General features: G+C 35.8%; 1 protein-coding gene across 6 annotated transcripts in view; it reads left to right on the plus strand.

The window, feature by feature from the left end:
* The window catches only part of ZNF148 (zinc finger protein 148), a 183,336-nt gene that overhangs the window by 90,040 nt on the left and 67,126 nt on the right, over nt 1-26,170 (plus strand). For all 6 annotated transcript variants that reach the window (XM_054575177.1, XM_054575175.1, XM_054575180.1 and 3 more), the window contains 3 exons: nt 322-402; nt 8,170-8,311; nt 24,804-25,152. In XM_054575177.1, coding sequence (XP_054431152.1) covers nt 24,820-25,152 — 333 coding nt within the window. In that variant the 5' untranslated portion in view covers nt 322-402; nt 8,170-8,311; nt 24,804-24,819. The remainder of the gene's footprint in view (nt 1-321; nt 403-8,169; nt 8,312-24,803; nt 25,153-26,170) is intronic.

Here is a 26,170-nt window from a genome sequence, read left to right on the forward strand (position 1 = left end):
AAAGAAACACATTTTGTGCTGTTTCCTATTTTAAATTGTTTAAGATAACTTTAGATTTATTGCCCTGATTTTAAAGAAATCTTTATCCTCAGTTAGAAGTTAAATGTGGAAAAGTCCAATGAATGTTAGGGTCATTTCTTCATGATACCATTTAGCACTAAGTACTAGTTGCTACTAGTTTGATTTAATTCAACAGTATCTGTCACGGAAAAACTTTTGTTGGATTTAGCATATTTAGATACAACTGCTTTATACCTGACTTTAAGAACATGTCCAATCCTGATTCTTTTGGGGGTAACCTGTATTTTTGTACTTTTATAGGATAGAGGGAGGAATCAGCAGCTTGGAAATTCAACCAAGTGATCTGGCGGGATGGGCATTTGCCTGACATATTTTATAAAGGTAATCCAATTCTGTTTTCCTCAGTCTTTATTTTTTGCCTATGTTAGATGCCCATATGCTTGCATATAAACACACTGATAGCAACTGCATTTACTAGACCATCCCTTTCCCTTTTACACCCACCTATATATAGCTTGAATATTACATGCACATAGCATACCACTATATATAGATATAACACCTGTACATTGAAATGAATTAATACTATTAGTTTTAAAAGATGAAGATAATTATCTTTCCTCACGTAAGTAGATTACTTGCATGTCTTCTTTCTTGTTGACCTATGTTGATGCATATATTGGACCTGTGCTTTATCTTTAAAAGTGAAAGGAAATTAAACATTTAACAGTTTTCAGGGTATTTACATATCTGTCAGTGGCACACATTCTCATGTCTCTCATAAATTTTATTTGAGAAATCTTTTAAAACAAGGATGTGAAAATATTAGCAGTTTTAGTGGCCATATTTTCAGTTGGTTCCCCCCCCCCACGTTTTCTGGTAATTGTCATGTTCAGCTTTTCTCATTCCTTAGCAAGGGCTTATTATAAGAGGACTGCATGCCGATGCAGTAGAGAATATTATAAGATTAAAGAAAAGGCTTTCCCCTTTCCAATTCACTGTTAACATGTGTGTGTGTGTGTGTGTGTGTGTGTGTGTGTGTGAAATTTTGTATACATGTGGGAGCATTTATAGCTCCACCTGTATTTACATATACTTTACACAAATGAGATCGTACTGTATATATTGTTAAACAACATGTCTTTTTTGTTGTGGTAAACTTTTGTGTCTTTGCATATTGTTCCTTATTTCATTCCCTGTAGTATCCCAGTAATTGGATGTTCCATAATTATTTTAACTGTCACCCTTTTATGGATATTTAGGTTTTTAGTTTTCTTTCTCTGTAACAAGTGCTATTATAGTGAATATTCTTGGGAATGTCTTTGCACATATTTTAAAATATATTTACAATATAAATTCTTGAGGGAAATATTATTGGTCCAAAGAGTATCTACATTTAATAATTTGGTGGATGAATTGTGTAACTATAAAGATTGCCCCAGTATCAGTAGTTCTTGGATAATGGAACTCCACTTTGACAACATGACTTAGTGTCAGACTTTTTAGTATTCGTGAGTTTTTTGTTGCTTAGTATTCCTTTTCAAATTTTCAGTATGAGTGTGAGCACTTTTTCCAGTATTATTGCCCATATGTGTATTTTTCAGTGATCTTTTTGGTCATGTGCTGAGCCCCTTCTCATTTGTTAGGCAGGTTATTTTCACTGAGGTTTTGCTTATCTTTTGATTTTTTTTTTTTTACCTTACAGAAGTTTTAATTTGTTAATGCTTGAGGGTGGGAAGGTTTCTGTGTGAGGTTTAAAAGTTCTTCACTATTAATTGTAGGACTCAGTGGTCCCTCCTCATTATAACATTCCTGAATCACATTAATCGCTGGTTTGTCATAGTTTGACAATAAATTATTTTCTTTCATAGTGACACATAAAATATTTATGTATCTTGAGATTGGTAGTTTTAGATTCAGTAAACTATGGTACTTGAATAAAACTTACACAGGTTTTCTATTACATTTTATGGTTTAAATTGTTTAAAATCTTGTTATATGGAAAATATTTGGTATAAGCAATGGATGTAGACATCCAGCTTTACTTTTTTCCAGGTGACTATCCAGTTGTCCCCTTCCAGTTAGTGAATGATGTATTTTTAAAAAAATCCTCACCTGAGGACATGCTTATTGATTTTAGAGATGGGGAGGGGAGGGAGAAACAGAAGGAGGGAGAGAAACATCGATGTGAGAAGAACATTGATTGGTTGCCTTTTGTAGGCATCCCAACTGGGGACGAACCCATGACCTAGTTATGTGCCCTAACTGGGAATCGAACCCGCCACCTTCCGGTTTGCCGCTGGTGCCCAAGCAGTGGAGCCACACTAGCCAGGGTGAATGATGTAGTTCTTTCCTACATGTTTGAAATGCCACATTTATCATACACTAAATTTCCTTGTTAATGGGGGGGGTGGCTGTTTCTGAAACCAGTCCAGTTCATCTGCCTGCCTGTTTTTGTATTGATAATATTAAGAGAATTCACTAAAGGAGGTGCTTATAAAATGAATATGCATAATTAACTTTTTATACAAATAATAGACTTTGGGACTGATAATGGAAGAAAAGATATATATTGACAATAACAAAAAGATAAAAATGCCTTGGAGCAATCTATTTGAAAACTTTGAAGCTCTGTTAAGGGATAAGAAAGAAAATTTGAATCAATTCAGATTTTTGTTGGGAAGATATGGTATGAAGTAGAATTGATTTCTGTTTAATTGATCTAGTATCTTGTGACCTTGCTGAATATGTTTCTTGAGACTGTGCTGAACTTGTTCATTAGTTCTCATAGCTCTTTTTGTGGAATCTTTGGGAAATTTCTAAATACAGAATCATCAGAAAACGAAGACCTTTTTTCCTCCCTTTTAAATCATGATACCTTAATTAATTAATGCCTGCTTTATTTTACTAGCTAGAACCTTCATTGTTGAATAGAAGTGGGTAAACTGGATGTCATGATTTTTACAGGAAAAACTTTAACCATTAAGTATGATGTTACTTGTGGGTATTTTGTGGATGCCTTTTATCAAGTTGTGGAAGTTCTCTTCTAGTATTACTATTGATGAAGGTTTGTTTTTTTTTTTAAATCATGAATAGATATTGAGTTTTGTCAAATGCTTTTTTCTGTCTATTGAGGTAACCATGTAGGTTTTGTTTTTTCTTATCTTAATATGGTGTATTACATTAATTGATTTTCAAATGTTAAACCAACTTTGCATTCATGGGCCAAATCTACTTGGTTATGGTGTAAGGGCTCTTTTACACATTGTTGGATTCAGTTTGCCAATATTTTGTAAGCATTTTTTGTATCTTTGTTTATGAGAGACACTGGTGTGTAGTTTTCATGTGATGTCTTTGTCTGACTGGTATCAGGCAGGGTAACTCTGGCATCGTAAATGGAGCTGCAGAATGTACCCTCTTCCTCTCGTGAAGGAGTTTGTGAAGGATAGGTATTTCTTAAATATTTGAGGGAATTCATCAGTGAAGCCATTTGGACTTGGTCTTTTTTTCTCTTTTCTGTGGGGGAAGATTTTTAAGTACTAATTCAGTTTGTTTATTTGTCATAGTTAGATTTTTCTGTCTCTAGTCAGTTTTGATAATGTTTCTTTTTAGGAATTTGTGTATTTCATAGAAGTCTCATTTGTTAGCATAAATTTGTTTATAATATTTTTTCCATTATAATTCTTTTAAAATTACTTTCATTGAAGTATAATTGACATGTAACATTTGTTTCAGGTTCTTAGAATAATTTGGGGAAGAGGGGTCAGAGTAATGTCTCCTCTCTTATTCCTGATTTTGGTAATTTGTTTTTCTTTTTCTCTTTGATTTTGATGAATTTACCTAGAAAAGTTTTTAAGAGGGGAGGGGAGGATGAGAGGGAGAGAAACATAGATTGGTTGCCTCTGGTATGTGTCCCCACTGGGAACCAAACCCAAAACCCAGGCATATACCCCTACCAGGAATTGAACTGGTGACCCTTTGCTTTATGGGCAATTGCGCCACACTGGTCAGGGCTGATTTATTTATTTATTTTTTAAAGAGCCAAGTTTTTCTCTAATTTTCTTTTTTGTAGTTTATTACCTTTTGTTTTGATTTTTATTATTCTCTTTCATTGGCTTGTTATAGGATTTAGTTGGCTCTTTTTCTGTTTTGTTAAGGTGGAGGCTTTCTAAAAAATGCATACTTAAAGTTAAAAATTTCCTTAGATTTTGATACGTTTTTGTTTTTATTCAGTTAAAAATGTTACCTAATTTCTCTTTTAATTTCTTCTTTGACCCATATATTATTTAGAAATATTAAGTTTAATTTCCAAACACTTCAGGATTTTCTAGTTTCTAATTTAATTGATACCTAATATAATTCTGTTATGGTTGGAGCACATTGTATGACTTCAGTCCATTTATATCTGTCTTGGAGAGTATTTCATGGTGCCTGACAACAATATATATTCTTTTGTTTGCTGGAGTTTTCTATATATGCCAGTTGGTTGATAGTATGATTCAGCTTTTCTGTATTGCCAGTTTTCTGTCTAGTTACTATCAGTTATTTAGAGTAAAATTCCCCACTATGATTATTTGATTTTTTCTTTACACTTTTCAGTGATGTTAGTTATTGCTTCATTATTTTGCGAGCTCTGTTCTGTTTTTAGGTGCATACATACTTATTATTATGATATCTCCCAGATTTTTTGACTCACTATCATTATGAAGTATTTTTCTTTGTCTCCAGTAATATTTATCTTAGAATCTATTTTGTTAAATATTTTTTCAAAGATTTTATTTATTTATTTTTAGAGAGAAGGGAAGGGAGGGAGAAAGAGAGGGAGAGAAACATCAGTTAGTTGCCTCTTGTACTTGTTCTAACTGGGGACTGAACCACAACCCAGGCATGTGCTCTGACTGGGAATCGAACCTGTGAGCTTTCCCTTTGTGGAATTACGCCCAACTGAGCCACATTTGTCAGGGCTATTTTATTTAATAGTAATATAACTATTCCAGCTCTCTTAGGGTTATTGTTTTCATAGTATATCCTCCCCTCACCCCCAGCCCCAACTTTTCCTTTCAGTCTTGAATATAAAGCATGTCTTTTGTTGACAGCTTATCATTTAATCTTTTTTTGGTCCATTCTGACAGACTCTTCCTTTCCTTTGGGCTGTTTAGACCATTCACATTTAATTATAGACATGGTTGGATTTACATCTGCCATTTTGCCATTTGTTTTTTATGTTTCTCACAGTTTTTGTTCCTCTGTGCCTCCTTTTGTGTTAAATATTTTTTAGTGTGCTATATTACTCTATATAAATAGTTACTCTTTTTTTTTTTTAACTAAACATAATTCAAGGTATTTTCTTTGTGGTTGCTGTAGGGTTTACAATGTGCATTCTTTCACTCTGCTTAATATTAACACTAACTCAGTATCAATAAAATATAGAATTTTACTCCAGTATAGCACCATTTTCTCCCTTCACTACTGTGATACTGATATATATTGCATCTATATATGCTGTAAGCCCAGCAACACAATGTTATAATCATTGCTTTATACAATCTTGTGTCTTCTAAAGACATTAAGAGAAGAAATGAGAAAAATATAGTCATGTGTCACTTAATGATGGGGATACATGCATAAAAATGTGTTGTTATAGAAGTGTGTTGTACTAACATAGAGAGCACTTACACAGACCGTGATGGTATAAACTAGACTATATGGTATAGCTTATTGCTTCTAGGCTACAGACCTGTACAGTATGTTATGTACTGAATACTGTAGATACTGTTAATGCACTGTGGTATGTTACAATGGGTAAGACCTCAGTATATGAAATTTTTCAGCTCCATATAATCTTAAGGGAGACCACTGTCATATATGTGGTCTGTCATTGACCAAAATGTTATATGGGGTGCATGACTGTATTGTAACCCATGTATTTACCATTTTTACCATTTCTGGTTTTTTTAAAATTTTTTTTTTATTTTCAGAGAGGGAAGGGAGGGAGAAAAGGAGAGAAACATCAATGTGTGGTTGCCTCTCATGCGCCCCCTACTGGGGACCTGGCCTACAACCAAGCTTGTGCCCTAACTGGGAATTGAACTGGTGACCCTTTGGTTCACAGGCCAGCACTCAATTCACTGAGCCACACCAGCCAGGTGTTTTTGTTTTGTTTTGTTTTTTCCTTCCTGTGTATTTGAGTCTGGTCTTTTCCTCTCAGCTCATGCACTTCTTCATTATTTCCTAATAGGCACTTCTGCTAGCAAAAAATTCTCTCAGCTTTAGTTTATCCGAGACCATATTTGCCTTTATTTTTGAAGGATAATTTTGCTATCTTTTGGTTGATGGATTTTTTTATCCCAGCACTTTGAATATGTGATGCCACTGTCTTCTGGCCTTTATTGTTTGTGATTTAAAGTCAGCTCTTAATTGTGCTGATGGTTCCCTGAACATGCTGAGTGATATTTCTGTAACACTTGCTAGATTTTTCTTTTGAGTTTGCTTTTACCAGTTTGCTTATGATGTGTCTTGGTGTGGTCTCTTTATATTTATTCTACTCTAAATTCATTGAACTTCTAAGACCTGTAGATTTGATTTCTTTTAAAAAATTAAATTTGGGACGGTTTTGGCTGGTTATTTAAAAAATATTTTTTTTTCTGCCCTTTTCTCTCCTTCTGGGACTCCAGAAATATTGGTAAGTTGGTCTTTGACACTTTGTTCAATTTTCTTCAATCTTTTTTCATCTGTTCTTCAAACTGGATAATTTTTACCCATGTGTCTCTCTTTAAGGTCATTGATTTTTTTTTTCCTGCTATTTTTACTTTTACCATATCTATAGTAAATGTTTTGAAATCTCTGTTTGCTTAAACCAGGATCTGGGGATATGCAGAAACAGTTTGTAGTGACTGCTATTTTTCATTAATATGGGTTACATTTTTCTTTTTTAAAATATATACATCTTATAATACATCGTTGAAAACTAGGCATTTTATATTATTTATGGGAGCAATTCTGGATTGTGGTATCCCCCTTCTGCCCAGGTTATTGTTACTGTTGTCATTTCATTACCATTTATATGATACAATCCTATTGAAAGAAAATGAATTTCATTTTGGACAAAAGTTTATCTGAAAAAATTGACATGCCTAAGTATCCAGGAAAATTTTGAAATAGAAGAGTGCTGAGGATGAATAGCTTCATCACAGTTGGAAGTTTTTAAAAATAAGGATACAGTGTTGAAATGTTTATAAAAGTGAATTAATATACTTTCTGAAATTCAAAGATGGAATTATTACTGGTTTGTTCTAGGTGAAAAAGACTATTCTTACCTTGCACCATTGTAAAAACTGATATAAACTCATAGGAGTTTTCATATGTTATTTGGTCTCCAGACTTCCTGTGAAGGAGTATATATGAATTGTTCTTGATGGATAGGAACCTAATATTTTCAAAGACCTCTGTGGTAGGAAATTCCATAAATTCTTTAGTGTTTTATTAAGCTCAGAAATACTGTCAGGAGGTTTTCTTCTTGTGTGTAGCTTATGTCTTGGTTTTTATTTTTTATTTTTGGATATGGTACACAGTCTCTCTATGATGATTTTCATCTTTTTGTAAGCTTTTTCTGTCAAAGATGATTTTGCTGATTATGTTTCTGAAACTAGATATTTAATTTTTACAACTGTAATCCTTTCTATTGTGATTACATATGCATTTTGTACATGACTAGTTTTCTTTGTTATTTCTAAGGTTTGGTATTGTGTTTGCTCCTTTCTTTACTTTGTAGATATTACAAAGCAGATAAGAATAATGTTTTTCAGTGGTTTTGTAATCTTTGTTTTCATTCTTCTAAACTTTTAGGTCTGTAATTCTCTGAATATCCTTCCATGTCCCATATATCTGAATGTGTAAACTCCAGATCTAGGCGAGTTATTCTCTATAAGGCAAGGGTTATATCATAGTTACTACTTACCATTGTATCATCCTAGTTTCAGACTTTAAACAAGTCATTGAACTGGTCATTCAGGCATAGCTTATTATTTACAAAGAATGATCATTTCATTATTGGTACCAGTCTCTCCATATTGTATTTGTACAATATCTTTTTCCTCCATTAGTAATGTGTCTTGTTCATTGTGGTTTTTTGTTGTTTTTTTTTTGTAGGAATTGGATGGCATAAGTGATTAAGGTGATACTGAGATTAAGGGTCGCTGAAGCCTATGAAAGGTAGAAACTCAATCATGATTTCTTTTCCAACTCTACAGCATTCCCTTCCTTGAAGTCTTCATTTTTACCATAGTCTCAGGTAATTTCAGTACTTGTTTTTCATAATAAAATTTTCAAATATGAAACCAGTATTTGGATGCTAGGATTTCATGTTGAGTTTGTACAATAATTTCTTTACGCACTGGTATTTATATTTCATAGAAATTTAGGATTTAACTTTTTCCCCCTGAGATAAAAGTGTGATGAGAAAATCAATGAATAATGACACTATTGTATTTTGACATGTATAATGCGCTTCCATGTATAATGCGCACCGCCGTTTTTGTGCGCATTATACATGGGATTATTATACTCATCGTTTTACCTATGACATGTAATCATTATACCCATGTATAATGCGCATCCTTATTTTTCTCTCAAAAATTCAGACAAAAAAGTGTGCATTATCCATGGCAAAATACAGTATTTTAGATTTTAAGTTTAGTTCTGAAAAGAACAATATGTGAAGCTTATTGTGTAATTTTAAGTGAAATTTAAGTGGGAAGATTTTTTTTCTTTAACCCTTTTTCTGTGTAGGGCATTGTATTTTTCACCTACCTGTCATCAACACATATATGAAGTATGTTCAGAAGATATACAGCCATGTAATATGAAAAATAGAGACATTTACTCTGAAGAAAATACAAGATATACAAGAAACATTGTACACAGGACAATGATGCCCCAGTCCCCTTCAAAGTAGGCACCTTGGAACCTCACGTAGATCTCTCAGTTGCCATCAGCTGCTCTGTCATATTTCCCTGAATCTCATTGATGGTCTCAAATATCTTTCCGTTCAAAGGTGATTTTAGTTTTGGGAAAAGCCAGAAGTCATAGGGTGCCAAATCTGGGCTGTAGGGGGGCTGAGTCATCTGGGTGATGTGATGATTCCCCAAAACACTCTGCATGAGGTGTGATGCATGAGCAGGTGCATTGTCATGATGAAGCTGCCAGTCACCAGTTGCCCATAGCGGCAGCCTTCTGAATCATCTGAATAGTTTCCACAGAGGAATAATGTTCAAGCTTAATGCAAAATTTGAGGCAGATTCATTGCTCTATTCGCTCAGCCATTTTGAAAGCAATGGCCACAGTTACACATGCTCATTCAACAGCATCTAATACTGCCCCACTGGCTAGTACAGTGCAGTCGTCATTGTTCACTCACATGCATTCCAGTCCACTCTCCTTGGTTGCCAGGTTACACGGATGTCATGCAAACTGCTCTCATTATATTAATAATGGCTGGACTTTGTCCTCATAGACCTCATATACCTACATTAAATTTTCCAGGATTTCCAAGGAAACTTTTTTTATATGTGGGAACATTAGACCTATTAATCAAATTTAATGGTGTTTGGCATATAATTTTTCAAATGTGAACAGGCATATCAGTTACTCTGCATTTGTACATGTTGTGTTTGCCTATACTATTATCAAAAAGCAGTATGTGCAATAGGTGAATCAGTAATCATTTATATTAGATATACTAATTAAAATACAGACTTGGCTACTATGACAGAGGCTTCTTTGTCTTGCTCTGCTCTTATTATGTTGCTTCTATCTTGTGGCCCAAGATGGTTACCATGGTGTCTGCCAACAGGAAGAAGGAAAAGAGATTATTTTCCTTTCCTTTAAGGGGAGTTATGTACACGATTTCTGCTCATTCCCTTGGGATAGGAGTAGTAATGAGTCATACCTAGAGGTAGTCATGTGTCTCACTTGAGAACAGAGTTGGGGAGGGGCAGAGCTAAGCTTGCTGTCTGTCATATTAGGCTTCGTGTCAGATTTCCTTTGGCTAGTTTGGACTAGCATTAAAATACAATTTTTACTATCTAAGACTTGTTAACTCTTGGCCTGGAACAATACTTTGGAAATTGTGCTTATTCGAGTTCTGAGACAATTTGTGTTTGTGACTAGCTGTTATGCCTCTTTAACTAAACACTGCTAGTCTTGACATCACAAGATGGTGTAAGGTATTAAAAGTCAAAATTGATTTGAGAATTCCTCATTTTGTTATACTGTCATTAGGTGGAAACAATTTGTCTACATTTCAGACTCCCAAGTCAAGAGTGCGGCCTTGGATGGGAAGAATATTTAGCTACACATAACGCTAAATGATTGTTAACTGGTTCCTTCTAATTCTAAAAAGTCTGTTATTTTAAATGTTTAGATACCATCAGAACAACTATGCCCAAGGACATTATGTACTTTAAATAGTTCTTTTTAGACAAAAATTATTGCATTGCACATTCTATTTTATGGTGCTTTTCCTGTCGTAAATACTGTATTTTGAAACAACTATCAAATACTATATATTTCTTTTACAGGATTTATTTAAAGGGTTGGAAACTAGTTGTCAGTTTTCTACCATAGTTTGTCAAGATATATTAACTTTGGTACTTTCTTTTAAAAAAAGAATTGAGATAACAGTTTTTGATAAATTTGGATACTTGTATACAGTAGTTATACTGGGATTATTGATTTAAGTTTATTATTAAATGGTTATAAGACAGGTGTTTTTGGCATTGAGGCAATGAATGCATCTTTAGTGCTATTGCACTTCACAAATAGGGTTTGTATTATTAAAGTCAGAGCATTTATCTAATCTTTAAAAGAATAAAAGGTTGTTGATAAAGTAGTTATCACTTTTCTGTTCTGGAATGAATTTTGGTTGCTATAATAGTACATATTAAAAATAACTTAGGTGTTTAATGTTTGTTCACAGTGTACAGGGAAGTTTGTTTTAGTAAATAGTTTTGGTACTGCTTTTATTATATAAGACTGTAAAACTCACAGTTTTCCTAGTAATAGAATAAGCATTTTTAATATTAACATTTGAATTGTCTGCATAAAATGTGATGGATGAAACAACTAGATCGAGCAGAACGTTGGGTTCCCTTTTGTGATGAATTAAAAACTGTCTTAAGCAGTTTGGGTCACCATAAATTTACATTGTTTAGAAGACTTTGGTGATTAATATTTGGAATTCAGAATATGTGTAGATTCTGCTTTTTTTTTTGAGTGGTAGCTTCAGGCATATAGAAATGACTGTTATTTGGCTTTAATATATATAACATTTTCTGTGTTTAAAAAATGATCACAGGTTTTTCTTTAGTTACTATATTGTGTAAAGTGATTGATCTTAGCCTGTAAATTCTCTCATTAAACATCTTCTGTTGTTGCTAGCAATAATCAGATGGACATTTTTTGTCTGGTTGCCTTTATTATAAATGATATTCCTATTAGGATGTTTAAAAAAATTGCAATTTAAAAAAATCATCAAAGGGCATAGTTTATAGGTGCAAAATGGAAGTTATACACAGGTATATCTGAAGGGATTTCTGAACTTAGAATATACCTAGATCAGAAGTAGATTTTGTTTATAAATTGAAGATGAAGTAGTTCTTACTTAGATCAAACTATACTTCTGAAGGCTGAGAATATAAAACTTACAAGTGATAAATGGCAAATTCTTAAATCCATATTAATCATTGGTTTCTTTCTTTCTTGCTTTGTCTTATCCATTGATCTTTTCAAAAAGGTTTTATTTATATTTAGACAGAGGGGAAAGGAGGGAGAAAGAGAGGGAGAGAAATACAGATGTGCAAGAGAAACATTGATCAGCTGCCTCTTGGTGCTCCCCCAACTGGGGACCTGGCCTGCAGCCTAGGCATGTGCCCTGACAGGGAATCATACCAGTGACCTTTTGATTTGTGGGGTGATGCCCAATCCACTGAACCACATCAGTCAGGGATTATCATTCGATCTTGATGCTGCTTGGTATTTGTATTTCTGATGCTGACATATTAAAGTTGTAATTTCTCACTGACTCTGTGTAGGTTAGAAATGTTAATATACAACTTAATGTAACTGGCATCTTCCAAATAACAAGGAGTTTGCCGAAAATGCTTTGGATCCGAAGTAATCTGTGAAATAGAGTTTTTCTTTTTTTTACCTCTTTCAGAATAGATTCCTCTGAGTACTTCTCTTTTGCCTATAAGCGAGGTTTCTTTATAGGTTGAGTGGGTCCTGGTATAAGATTGGTATTGTTGATTTGGAAAATGTTTTGATTTGAAAATTACTTTTTACATAAAAGAATGATGTGTAGGTTCTTAAACTTACTGTAATTTTTTTTGATTCATAATATATAGTTGAAGTTCTACATTGTTCAGTAAAAGTTGATAGAAAATAATATTACAGCTAAACTCATTAAATAAAGCAGAAAAAGCAGTATTTTGAAGTGAGAAATATTTCTTTTGTTATTGAGTGCAGATTTAATTAAAGGCGATAAAGTGGCAGGTGAATAATTACATATATTCTGAACGGGAGTTAGGTGCTTTCACCTTAAAGCTTACACCTTTATTTTCTTTGGTATAGGTATGTCATTAGCAATGTGCCTACATTGATCAGCCATATTTAGGATTATTATTATTATTTGATTTCCAAATGAAAAGAGCAAGATAAAGGAAAGAGAGGAAGAGACATTTTCCTGAAGTAACTTGGTAAAGGTTTCAAGAAGAAATGGAAAGATTAAGACAGCATATGCACATTCATGAAAAATAGAATAAAAAGAAATTCACTGAGGTGTGAATAATAGATGGAAGTGGTACAACAGGACATGCAGAAAGTGTCCATTTCCCCTGAAGGAGAAAAGGTATTCTATGTTACAAAATTCTCCTAACCATGATGTGGGAATAGCCAGTTAAGGAGAGTTGGATTGCTTTACCAAGCCAAGCAATGGCCTCAGAAGTAGGTGGGTAAGAAGACAATGAATTCACTGAGTTCTTACTGTGTCCAGTGCCTTTTCAAGTCAGGAGGCAGTATGGTATGGTAGGTGGTGTATTAAAACAGGTAAACCTACTTAGAAATCATAGTTTAACTCCCCCTTAGCTATATAACTTTGGGTAAAATTCACTTTCTTCATCTGTTAAATGGGGATTACTCTTAATGTCTTGAGTGTTATTGTGAACATTAAGTGAAGTAAGATACATAAATGTGCGTATCACGGTGCTTTTCGAGGTTATGATAATTTCTGAACTTTATAATAGAGACTCAAACCTATTAATAAATGTGGAAAGATATTTTCCGCATTAATTACATAGAACTCTCATAAAAAAGAATTCAAAAAGCATTTTAGTGCCTAATGTAGTTGATTAAACATGAGTAGTAATGCCCAATTTATTCATATGTCATCCATATGTTAACTCTGTCCTCTGAAAAAAACCAGCCTAACAGTTCCCTCAGTTTTGGAAGTATTCGTTACAAATACTTGCATCAAAAGCCCATGTGGACTTCTGGTCAGGATGGCAGCACAGGTAAACACAGCTTGCCTCCTTGCATAACCACATCAAAATTACAACTAAACTATGGAACAACCATCATTAAGGACCACCAGAAGTCGAGATGAATGGAAGCCCTACAACTGCAAAATTAAGAAACCACATTGAGACTGGTAAGAGGGGTAGACGTGCAGCAGTCTTGTCCCACATCCACGTGTGGCAGATAAAAATTGGGAGGGATATTTCAGGAGCAAGGGGTTATAGTCCCACACAAGACCACCCAGCAGAGGATTCAGTGCTAGGAAGATAAGTTTTCATAACTTCTGGCTGTAAAAACCAGTGGGGATTGAGGCTGTGGAAGACAGAAACTGCTGGATTCCCAAGCATTCCTCGTGTAGGGCCCGACATGGACTTACTTAGACTCACTTCCTCTATTGACAACGGAGACATACAGGGAAGAACTGAATTGTCCAGCATCAATGTAAGAGCTGGGGCGGGGGGCGGGGAGGGGTCATCTTTCTCCCAGAGAAGGCCTTTGTTCCTTTTCTGAGCCCTCCCCCACAGAGCTGGCAGGTAGATCCATACCTGAGACTTCATCATCCTGGTTCCTACTGTTTGCCCCACACTGGTGATTTCCTGAGGCCCCACCCAAACCAGCTTATGGGCCTACCCAAGATGTTTCCAGTGGCTTTTCCATACGAATGGCATGTTTTGGCTCGCACTTTACATTTTCCTATATTATCTCACAGAAGCAGCATCTGGTCTCAGCAAGATCTGTACCTCTGTTAAGTGGTCCGAGGCCTGGCACCAGCAGCAGCTGGCCTTGGTTCACAGTTAGGCCTTTCCTGGACACCTCCAAGTCCAGCACAAGTAGCAGCCATCGGCTGATTGCTTTGTAGGTTATGCCAGGTGGTCCCAGGCAGAATACAGGCAGGGGCTGACCTTGGATGTGCCAATAGAAATCAAGGCTCAACTAGAAAAGGAGGGTGTACACAGCCCACAGTGTGGGTGCACCTTGAGTACCCAGTTTGGGTGATAATAAGGGAGTCTGTGCCACTGGACACTACAGGACACCTGCTGCGTTAGGCCATTCTATCTAGCCAGGGAGTTGTAGCAGCTCTAGCTGATGCACAGAAAAAATGAGGAGACAAAGAAACATGGCCCAAATGAAAGAACAGAACAAAACTCCTGACAAAGAACTAAACAAAATGGAGACAAGCAATCTCCTAGATGCACAGTTCAAAACACTGGTTATAAGGATGCTCAGTGAACTTAGTGAAAACCTCAACAGCTTAAAAAAGATCCAATCAGAAATGAACGATACACCAATTGAAATAAAAGAACAATTTACAGGGAATCAACAATACAGAGGATAAAGCGGAGAATGAAATCAGTGATTTGGAATATAAGAAAGCAAAAAACACCAAAAAACAGAACAGCAAGAAGGAAAAAGAATCCAAAAAAATGAGGATAGTGTAATGAGCTTCTGGGACTCCTTCAAGCATACCAACATTCACATGGGGGTGCTGGAAGGAGGGGAGAGAGCACGAAATAGTAAACCTATTTGAAAAAGAAGACACAAAACTTCCCTAACTTGATGAAGGAAGGAGTACACACAAGTCAAGGAAGCACAGAGTCCCCAATAAAATGAACCCAAAGAGACCCATACCAGACACATCACAATTAAAATGCTAAAGGTTAAAGACAGAGACTGTTAGCCCTGAGGAGGTCGCAGTCAAAAAAATTACCGCATAGACAGCATGTATTTGAGAGATACATTCATTACTAGTATATGCTGAAAAAAAGTTAAAATACTGCAAATTTGCATTTATTATATTTATATAATATATTATACTTTGCCATGACAAAGTAACTGCTTCAGCTAAAGACAACCCTAATCATTGAAGAAAGAAATATAAAAACAAAAAGAACAATTTTTCTTTTCAAATAATGGAAACATGGATATTGCTAAAAAAAAAAAACCCCAAAAATGTCTTAAACATTAATTGATCAGAGTCCTCAATGCTTGGCTTTGCAAAATGTTTGTAACACTCATCGCAGAGAATATTGCTACGCTCAAGGCATACATACTTTTGACAACACTTGCAAAAATATTTTGATAAGCTACTTGTTATAGATGATTGTTGAGGAAGCTGTATTATTTTTTCTGCCATTTTCAACATCCCCCCCACCCCCCAACACTGACTTCAAAGTTTGTGGGGAAGAAAACAACTACACCAACACTGACTTCAGAGTTCACAGTATCTCTCAGATGCAATTTACTTTTGATATCACACACCCTTACAAAACATGTTATAACCAAACTGATTGCATAAACGTTACAGCTTAACATTAGTCATATACAAATGTGTAGCTAGTCATCACTTTGAACCTATGCACCTGATATATGTAACAATATTTAAGAAAAGAATTTGTATCTCTCAGATCAGCTATGACCTTGGCAGGGTTAAAAGCAGCAAGAGAAAAGCATTTACCATATTTTACCATGTATAATGTGCTCCCATGCACAATGCACAATCATCTTTTTGTGCGTACTACACACGGGGTTATTATACCCATAGTGTACATTCATTATACTCATGTATAATGTGCACTCTTATTTTTCTCTGAAAAATGTGGGCAAAAAGGTGTGCATTATACACAGCAAAATATGTTAGTTACCTACAAGGGAGTTCCCAAAAGAGTGTCAGTAGATTTCTCAAAAGAAACTGCAGGCTAGAAGGGGTTGGCAAGAAATAAAGTGATGAAAAGCAGACCTGCAACCAAGATTACTCTACCCAGCAAAGCTATCATTTGGAATCCAAGGACAGATAAGGGGCTTCCCAGACAAGAAAAAGCTGGAATTCAACACTACCGAATCAGTATTATATGAAATACTAAAAGGTCTTTTTAAAGGAGATGATCGAAACTGTGAACAATAAAATGGCAATACACATGTATGTATCAACAATTGAATCTAAAAAACAATATTCAAGCAGAACAGGAATGGAATTATAGACACAGGGAATGTTTTGGTGGTTGCTAGAAAGGAGGGGTGTTGGGGGATGAGCTAAAAGGTGAAAGGATTAAGAAGTACGAATTGGTAATAGCATCAACAATAATATATAATTAACAAAACAAACTAAAAGCCCATGTGTTTAATTCCCTATGTAAAGCTCTGACTCAAAGCTCATTTTTTCCATTTTAATTTACAGATCTATAAAGCTTAGTTTCTAATTGCATGTGCATAGTTGATTAGAAGCATTAAATTAGAAGGTGACAAGAAGAAGAGTAAGTTGTCTCTTCTGGAAGATAGGAGAGTGATGGTTGGTAATTCATATTCTCTTTATTTACAGTATTGCCATATAGCTAACGAGGGGGTTACCTAACCCAGCACAATTCAGCTTACTTTTACACAGCTGAAGCAGACATTTTTCATTGAAAAGGATTGTAGGAGTGTGTGGGGGAGAGTGGGAATTGAATGGAGCAGGAAGCTGTATCCTTGCCCTTTAAGTATCCATTTTGTTGTACCTTTTGGCTTCTGTGGCAGAGGAATGGAGATAAGAATAATAAAACTTGGAAAGGGGGAAATAATGCAGAGTTAGAAGTAATTTGCTAAAGGGAGACTTAACAGTTAGAAGTAATTTGCTAAAGGGAGACTTAACAGAAATTGGCCCAAGGTGGACCCAATCTTCTTTCTCTCCCCTGCTCTGTTGTAGGTTTTAGCAGTCTCTATTCTGGTTAACTTGAAACTCCTCGAGTACCATTACACCTTTGGCTGAATTAGCCTGTTTTGGCTGTTAACAGCTCATCCATTTTATGCCATTGTCAGCTGCCCAGTGTGCCTTCACTTATAAGACAATGGGGTCAATGCCAGGAGCTCAAGGTGCCTTATTGTTCATTACTCCACCTAATCTTTCTTTCTCCCTCGTTGGCCGGAGACTCCTGGAAATGCAATTTAATTATTTCTTTCTGTCCTCAGAGCACTCTTTCATGTAAGTAACTTGTTTTAAAAGAAGCATTCTTTCTTCCTTCCTCTCTTATGTATAAAACCCTTAACCCCTGAATTTCCATTAATTGTACAGACATTTGGGTCAAAAACAGTTAGCTTTTTAAAGCTTTATTGGGAAAAAACATTTAACTATTCATATGTAAATGTGGATTGATTACCTGAGTTTCCTTCTTTACACTTGTCTCATACTCCCTGAAAATACTGAAATTAGAGAAGGGGAGGTATCTTGTTTTAAATTTTGTACATGGGACCTTGGGACCTTTTGTTGTATTTGGATTTTTGCATGTGCTGTGAAGCACAGGAAAGCTTTGACTGAGTCCATGTAGGAGTTAGAGGGGGAAAATTGAGGACAATAAAAAAATGTGCTTTCCTTACTTTAATTCCTCATATTGTGGTTTTGTACTTTTCCCCTTTATCATAAGGTTGGTGAAATTAACTTTTTTGTCTCGTGTCATTTCCTGATCAGCTTATTGTGCCCAGACACTAGCTGAGGTATGTGATATGAGTCAAGCTTTTGTCCCTATTTCTTTTTCTGCTGGATTTTTTTCATTTAACATATCTTGGAGAGCTTTTCGCCAGCATAGATAGCTGCCCCATTCCTTTTAATGGCTGTGTGCATGCCAGTGTGTGGTCGAATCATAAGTCTTGTCAGTGGATGCTTAGGTTGTGTCACATCTCTTCCTATTAAAGGGTTGTGCTAAACTTTCTTGTATCTATGTCTTTGGTTAATTTTTATGAATAAAGGATTGTATGCATTCCTAGCAGTGGGTTTGCTCAGTCAAGGGTACATGTAATTTTCATTTTCATAGGTATTTTCAAGTTTCAGTTTAAAACCTTGTCAGAGCATTTTTCATTGATAATGAAATCTATGTTATCTTAGTAGTTTCTGGTATTTCAGGGAAATTGTCTTAAAAACAATTTCTAGGCTAAGCCAATGACTTTTGAAGTGTATGGCTAATACGGGGGTCATAGGAATAAGAAACCATAGGTAAAAAGAAGAGAGAATTCTTTGTGTGTATATGATCTGTTTTCAAGAAAATTTTTGAAGAGGTCAGATTGTCTTTCATTTACAGTATTCCCATTTCCCTTCCGCTTTTCTACCTCTGTATTGAGGTGTGCAAGTCTAGCACTTTGCCACTTTATGCACACCTGCCTTTTTTCCCAAAAAATGTTCTTTATTACCAAAATACTTGGACTTCCTCAATTCCAGTTGTTTCAGCCTAATGTTAGGTTATGTTGGTTAATGTGTACATTATATATTAACACAATATAATAGGACTATTGTTTTAAATAGTATGCATATACAGTTGACCCCTGGACAGCACATGTTTGAACTGTGTTGGGTACACTTATATGCAGATTTCTTTTCAATAAATATACAGTTGACTCTCTATATTTCTTGATTTTGCATCAGCAGATTCAGCCAACCATAGGTTGAAAACTGTGGTTTTGATCCTCAGTTGGGAATCTGCAGATGCAGAGGGCCAGCTGACTGTATGCCTTGTTTTATGATATTTTATGTAAAGACTTGAGCATCCTTGAATTTTGGTATTCAAGGGGGGCCCTGGAACCAAACCCTTAGAGATACCAAGCAACTGTAGTTAAGTTTTGGGAGAGTTAAAAGTTATACCCAGATTTTCAACTGCATGGGATCAGCACCCCTAATTTTTGCATTGTTCAAAGGTCAGCTGTGTTAGAATATGCTAAATTTATTTATTTTTATTTTATTGTATTTTATTGATAATGCTATTACAGCTGTTCCAGTTTTTCCCCCTTTCCGCCCCTCCACCGAGTTTACCCCCAGTCCCTTAGTCTGCCACCATTGTCCATGTTCATGCATCAGCATATATGTTCTCTGGCTACTCTGTTCCCTGTGTTGTACTTTATATCTCCATGACTGTTCTGTAGCTACCAATTTGTACTTTTTAAAAAAAAGATTTTATTTTTTACAGAAAAAGGGAGGGAGAATGAGAGGATGAGAAGCGTTGATGTGCTAGAGAAACATTGATTGGCTGCCTCTCGGACACCCCAAGAGAGACCTGGCTCACCACCCAGGCATGTGTCTTCACTGGGAATTGAACCAGTGAGCTTTGGGTTCACAGGCTGGCGGTAAACCCACTGAGCCACACCAGCCAGGGCCCAATTTCTACTTCTTAATCCCTTCACCTGTTCAACCCATCCCCCGTCTCCCTCCCATCTGGCAACCATCAAAATGTTATCTGTATCTATGATTCTGTTTCTGTACTGCTTGTATGTTTATTTTTTAGATTCAATTGTTGATAGTATGTGTTTAATTCCATTTTATTGTTCAAATTTTTTATCTTTTTCTTAAATAGTCCCTTTGTTATTTCATATAATACAGGTTTGGTCATGATTAACTCCTTTAGCCTTTTCTTTTCTGGGAAGCTCCTTTTCTGCCCTTCGATTCTAAATGATGGCTTTGCTGAGTAGAGTAATCTTGGTTGTAGGTCCTTGCTCTTCATGACTTTGAATATTTCTTCTCAATCCCTTCTAGCCTGCAAAGTTTCTTTTGAGAAATCGGCTGGCAGTCTTATGGGAACTCCTTTATAGGTAACTAACTGCTTTTCTCTCGCTGCTTTTAAGATTCTTTGTATTTAACCTTTGGCTTTTTAATCATGATATATTTGGTTTGGGCCTCCTTGTGTTCATCTTGTTTGGGAGTATCTGTGCTTCCTGGTCTTGCATGTTTATTTTCTGCACCAAGTTAGGGAAGTTTTCTGTCATTATTTTTTCAAATAGGTTTTTAATTTCTTGCTCTTTCTCTTCCTTATCTGGTACCACTATGAGGCAGATGTTGGTGTGCTTGAAGTTTTCCCAGAGGCTCCTTAACACTATCCTCATTTGTAAAAAATTTCTTTTTTCTTCTTGCTGTTCTGATTGGGTGTGTTTTTGTGTTTTATATTCCAAATTGCTGATGTGATTCTTGGGTTCATTTATTCTACTGTTGATTCCCTATAAACTGTTTTTCTTTTCATTTAATGTATCCTTCATTTCTGACTGTTCTTTTTTTATGGTTTCCATGTCTTTTTTATGCTGAAATTTTCTCTGGTTCATCTCCTCTTTCCCTCAGTTCATTGAGTGTCCTTATAACCAGTGTTTTGAACTCTGCATCTAGTAGATTGCTTGTCTCCATTTTGTTTAGTTCTTTCTCTGGAGTTTTGGTCTGTTCTTTCATTTGGGCCATGTTTCTTTGTCTCCTCATTTTGGCAGCCTCCCTGTGTTTGTTTCTATAATATGTATTAGAGCTGCTATGACTGTCTGGCTAGATAGAGTGGTTTAATGCAGCAGGTGTTCTGTAGGGTCCAGTAGCACAGGCTCCCCTGTTACCCAAGATGTGTACTCAAGGTGCACCCACCGTGTGGTCTCTGTACACCCTTCTTTTGTAGTTAAGCCTTGATTGCCGTTGGAAAGTCAGTGGAAGGGATTTACCCAGGCTGATCAGCTGCTGGGACTGACTTTGACCACTGACCACCAACTTCTGCCGTCCATGGAGAATCAACTAGCTGTGCAGAGGATACTCCACAGAGTAGGACTTATTTCAGCAGAGCTCTGAGCCTGCTGAGTCTTCCCCTTGAGTGTGTCACTTGTGGATGTGGTTGGGTAAGTCGGTGCTCTGATGGGATCTGCAGTTGTCCACTAGATACACAGGGTCAGGGTTTCTAGGAAGGTGCAGGCTAAGGTCAACCACCACCTGTGTTCTGTCTGGGGTCACCTCACATATCTATTTTACAAAGTGACTTGCAGATGGCTGCTACTTAATGCTGTGCTTGGAGATGCGCAAATGAGGTCATGCAATGAACCAAGGCTGGCTGCTGCTAGTGCCATGCCTGTGGCCACTTAGGAAAAGGTACCAGGCTTGCTGAGGCCTGATGCTGCTTGTTTGACGGGATATAGGAAAATCTGAAGCATGAACTAGACAAGTCTCATGTGGAAAAGCCAGTGGAAACAGCTTGAGTGGGCCTGAAAGTTGGATGGGACGTACCCTCAGGGAATCACCAGGGTGGGGCAAACAGTGTGAGCCATGTTGATATAGTCTCAGATATGGCCCCTGCCTGCCAGCTCTGTTGGGGGAGGGCTCAGAAAAGGAACAATGACCTCTGCCAGCAGCTCTGTCTTGGAGAAAGCTGTCCCCCAGCTGTTGCCCTGGTGCCAGACACTTCAGTTTCTTTCCTGTGCCTCTGGTGCCTTTCAGGTTGTGGCCCCGGTGCTGGAGCTCAGAGGGAATGAGTCTGTAAATTTGTGTGTGGGCCTCTTAAGAGGAACTGCATGGGAATCCAGAAGTTTCTGTCTTCCACAGCCTCAGTCCCCGCTGGTTTTCACAGCCAGGAAGTGAAATGGGGACTTAACCTCCCTGGCACTGTAACCCTAGGTTAGGAGGCCTGGTGTGGGGCTGGGACCCCTTGCTCCCACGGTATCCCTCCCAATTTTTATCTGGCACTCGTGGGTGTGGGAGCAGTCTGTTCCTCATCTTCACTCCCGTCCTACCAGTATCCATGTGGTTTCTTTTTTAATTCTATAGTTGTAGGACTTCCCTTCAGCTCCATTTCTGGCAGTTGTGAATAATGATTGTTGTGTAATTTAGTTGTTTTGCATGAGTGTGTGAGGAGCTGAGCTGTTTACCTAGGCCGCCATCTTCAGGGTATGGTAAATTTAAATAAATTGATGAGGTATTTGATCAGTAACATTGGAGTTGGGTACTACTGCTGTAGCGAAATGGTGACCTTGTGTTGAGTTAGCAAGTCAGCCTCAACTTTCACCACTTTTTTAAAAAAGTAAGTTCTGTCCTAGATCAGTTTCTCTAAATTGATATTTTAATAACTTTTCTACTTTTTCTATATTCTTTAAAGCTCCTTTTCAAAATGATAACCATGTGTGGCAATAGCAGTGTAGCAGTCACAAAGAATTGTAGTAAGTGATGTCTTCCTATACAAATAAGTCCTTTTTAAATGAGGGGTTTTCCAAATTTTTTAACAAAACAGTATGTAGATTAGAGGAATATAATTTATTTGGTAAGGATTTCCAAAGAATGTCCAGACTAAGCAAATTTTAGCCCTAAAACACTTAAGTTTCACTTAGTCATACAGTAGTTTTTTTCCTAAGGAATGTGATAAACAGAATATTTGGTTATTTTGTGATGTATTTAAAGTCTTTTTCTTTTAGATTTTGTTTTGCTACTTAGAGGTTTTAAAAAGTCAAATTGGATTCTTGGTTCTTTGTCCTATGTATTCTAGGCTGATAGTACCTGGTATCAGGGAAAACAAGATTAGCAAGTATGACTTACATTTTTATTTTGTTTACTTCTCTGTGTATATGGTTTTTGAGCTGTTTAAGTAAAGGTTTCTTCCTAGATAAAAAGCCTTGGTAAAAGAAATAGTGTTTATATTTTAGTAGTGTATTTAACTGATCATTTACCTCTGAAAGCTGTGATCAAGTTAGTAACCCTTACCTACCTGATTGATTTGTGAGAGAGGCAACTAGACTGAAACATAATTAATGCATTTACTAATCGTGGGCCCTTCTCCTTGGGTTGGTTATATATGTTTATTTCACATAGTCTTAATAGAAGGCAGTTTTATAAAACAAGCTTTGTACCAATCCTTTAATCTTTGAAATGTTGTTTCTTTGGATTTCATAATTAGTGTTAGTTCCTAAAGTAACATCATGGAAGATGAATTTATGGCAACCAGAATTAAAAGGACAGATTTAAAATTTCCTGCCTTTTCTATAATAATAGAAAAAAGATAATGTAATAGGGTCTAGTTTTTATCATGACGTACTTATTTAATCATGTAAAAGTATTTAAGACTATATTAGGAATGAAAATACTACTTTTTATTTTAACAAATTGAGAATCATTTGTAAAAAATAAAATTTTACTATAGAAAGTTTTCAAATTAGGGTAAATATAATTATGGTTAAAAATTGGTAATTTTAGCACCCAGTGGTAATGTTAGTATGTTAGCATTTTAGACAAACCAGTGCACATTCATACAGACACACACATCCCTTTATATTGTGATATTTCCCCAAATTTTCAAATATTTTTCAAGAATACTTTTTATGACTATATGAATGTTATTGTTTCAACAGATTAACTTTTTATTGACATACTTTAGAAATGTGCACACATCACAGATGTATATCTTGGAATTTTACAAAGTGAGCACACTTCTGCAATAATCATTCAGCTCAAGAGAAAACGTTGCCAGCTCCCAGACTTCCCCCTCTTCCTGCCTCCTTTCAGCAGCCCCTCCAAAGGGTAGCCATTCTGACTTTATTTTTAAGAAAAACTTTATTGAGATATAACTTACGTGCAATAAAATTTAAAAAGATTCTGTGCAAAAAAAAGAAAAAGAAAAAAAGTTCACTTGTTTTAAATGTACATTTCAGTGATTTTTAGTAAATTTGCAGAGATGCACAACCATCACCATAGTCTAGTTTTAAAGCATGTGTATGAATATATTTAATCAGTTTTCTTTTGTTGATTATGTAATGTATTTGCAGTTTTTCACTATTGTAAACACTCAGTGGTTTTTCGTGCATATCTTTGTATGTATTTCTGATTTTGTCAGCATAGGTTCCTAAAAGTATAATCACTGATTCAAAGGATATGTGCATTTTTATGACTTTTGATACGTAGACCCAAATTGCCTTTGAAAATTGCTGAACTGATTTATATTTCCACAGTCAGTAGATAAGAGATTTTCAACTTTGGACTTAATTTTTTAAGAGTCATTACCAGTTTGGTGGTTTAAATATGGTACCTCTGTTTTAATATTTATTTCTTTGATTACTTCTGTAATTGACTAGTATTTTATATATTTAGGGACTGTTTCTAAGTTTCCTTTATGATTTGCCTGATAATGTTATGTCAGTTTATTGCCTAATGAATTAATTTCTTTTTAAGATATTTTAATATATTAAAGGATGTAAATCCTTTAACTGTTACAAATACTTTTTCTCTAATTTGTTTAATGTCAGACCCATTTTTTCCTAAAAATAGATTAGAGTAAGCCTTACAGACTAAAGGGAAAATTTGTGTTTTCCTCTACTAGCCTTATGGAAATTTATCTTGGCATTTAAAAATTGGAGGCAATACTGATTTATACGAGTGAAATTTTTCTATTAAAGTATGTACTTTACATAATTTAATTAAAGATTATCAAGTAGACATATAAAACTAATTTATTATGCTTTGTTGCCACACTTGGTCTTTCTAGGCAGTTATACTTAAGCATGAACATTGACGACAAACTGGAAGGATTATTTCTTAAATGTGGCGGCATAGACGAAATGCAGTCTTCCAGGGCAATGGTTGTAATGGGTGGAGTGTCTGGCCAGTCCAGTGTGTCTGGGGACCTGCAGGAGTCGGTACTTCAAGATCGAAGTATGCCCCACCAGGAGATCCTTGCTGCAGATGAAGTGTTACAAGAAAGTGAGATGAGACAACAGGATATGATATCACATGATGAACTCATGGTCCATGAGGAGACAGTGAAAAATGATGAAGAGCAGATGGAAACACATGAAAGACTTCCTCAAGGACTACAGTATGCACTTAATGTCCCTGTAAGTAACTCCTTTATAAAATATTAAACAGATAATTAGAAACATAATTTTGTATTAAGTAATGCTACAAGTTATTGAAGAAATTTCAGAAAATGTTTCATGGCTAAATAGTTCAAATGGGTGTTTTAAATAGATACACCAAATAATGACAGAAATCCTATCTGGAAAGGCAAAATTAAGTTTGTTATTATGTACATTTTAGAAACTTCTCTCTTTCAGGAGAACATTTATTTCTTTATCAAGATTACAGTGTAAGTTTCAAGTGCTTCTTTTTTAAGATACTGTATCTGTTTGTCTTTAATGGGTAGAAAGATTGATTCTTGAGCATAGTTAGAAAAAGATCATGCACTCTAGGGGTTTGTCTTCAAATTCTGTAACTCAGGAATTCCTGCATTCTTTATTTTTTAAATTATCTTTTGAACGTATATCAGACCTTTAGTCTTCTCCATTTATCCCAGCTATCATGGCTTATTACCTAAGGTATTCTTTTGTAGAGACCCATTTTTACCTGATAACCAGCAAAACCGCAACCATATGTAATCCTTTTCTATTCTTTCTGTGATACTAAACCTGGATTCCTTTCAGTATATTTAGCATACTGTACTTTTTCTTTTGCTTCACGACCTTCATATATCCTGCTTACAATACTCCCCTCAGCCAACCATATGCCTGCCCGTCTTTTAACCTCGTTACTGCATCACACCATCACCCTGCCACTTCTCTCCAGTCTAGGTTGAGTCCTTGCTACAGGGGCTTGTGATTGCTTGTTCATTGTTCTGAGTCTCTGATAGATTGTAGGCTCTACAAGAGCATGAAGTTTGTCTTATTTTCCCTTATATTCCAGTTGTTCGCGCTTGGTGTGAATAAATGGAAAAACTGCTTATAGTTATGTTCTAATACATATGCTTAGCAGCTTTTACCTAGCCCATTACAATAGCCTTTTCTTTTTTTATCTATTCCATATTATGGATTACGTTCATTGATTTTTGAATGTTGAACCAGCCTTGCATACTTGGAA

Source organism: Pteronotus mesoamericanus, unplaced genomic scaffold, assembly GCF_021234165.1.
Source record: "Pteronotus mesoamericanus isolate MK-2021 breed Mesoamerican mustached bat unplaced genomic scaffold, CSHL_Meso_final contig_27, whole genome shotgun sequence".
In the NCBI taxonomy this organism is placed as follows: domain Eukaryota; kingdom Metazoa; phylum Chordata; class Mammalia; order Chiroptera; family Mormoopidae; genus Pteronotus; species Pteronotus mesoamericanus.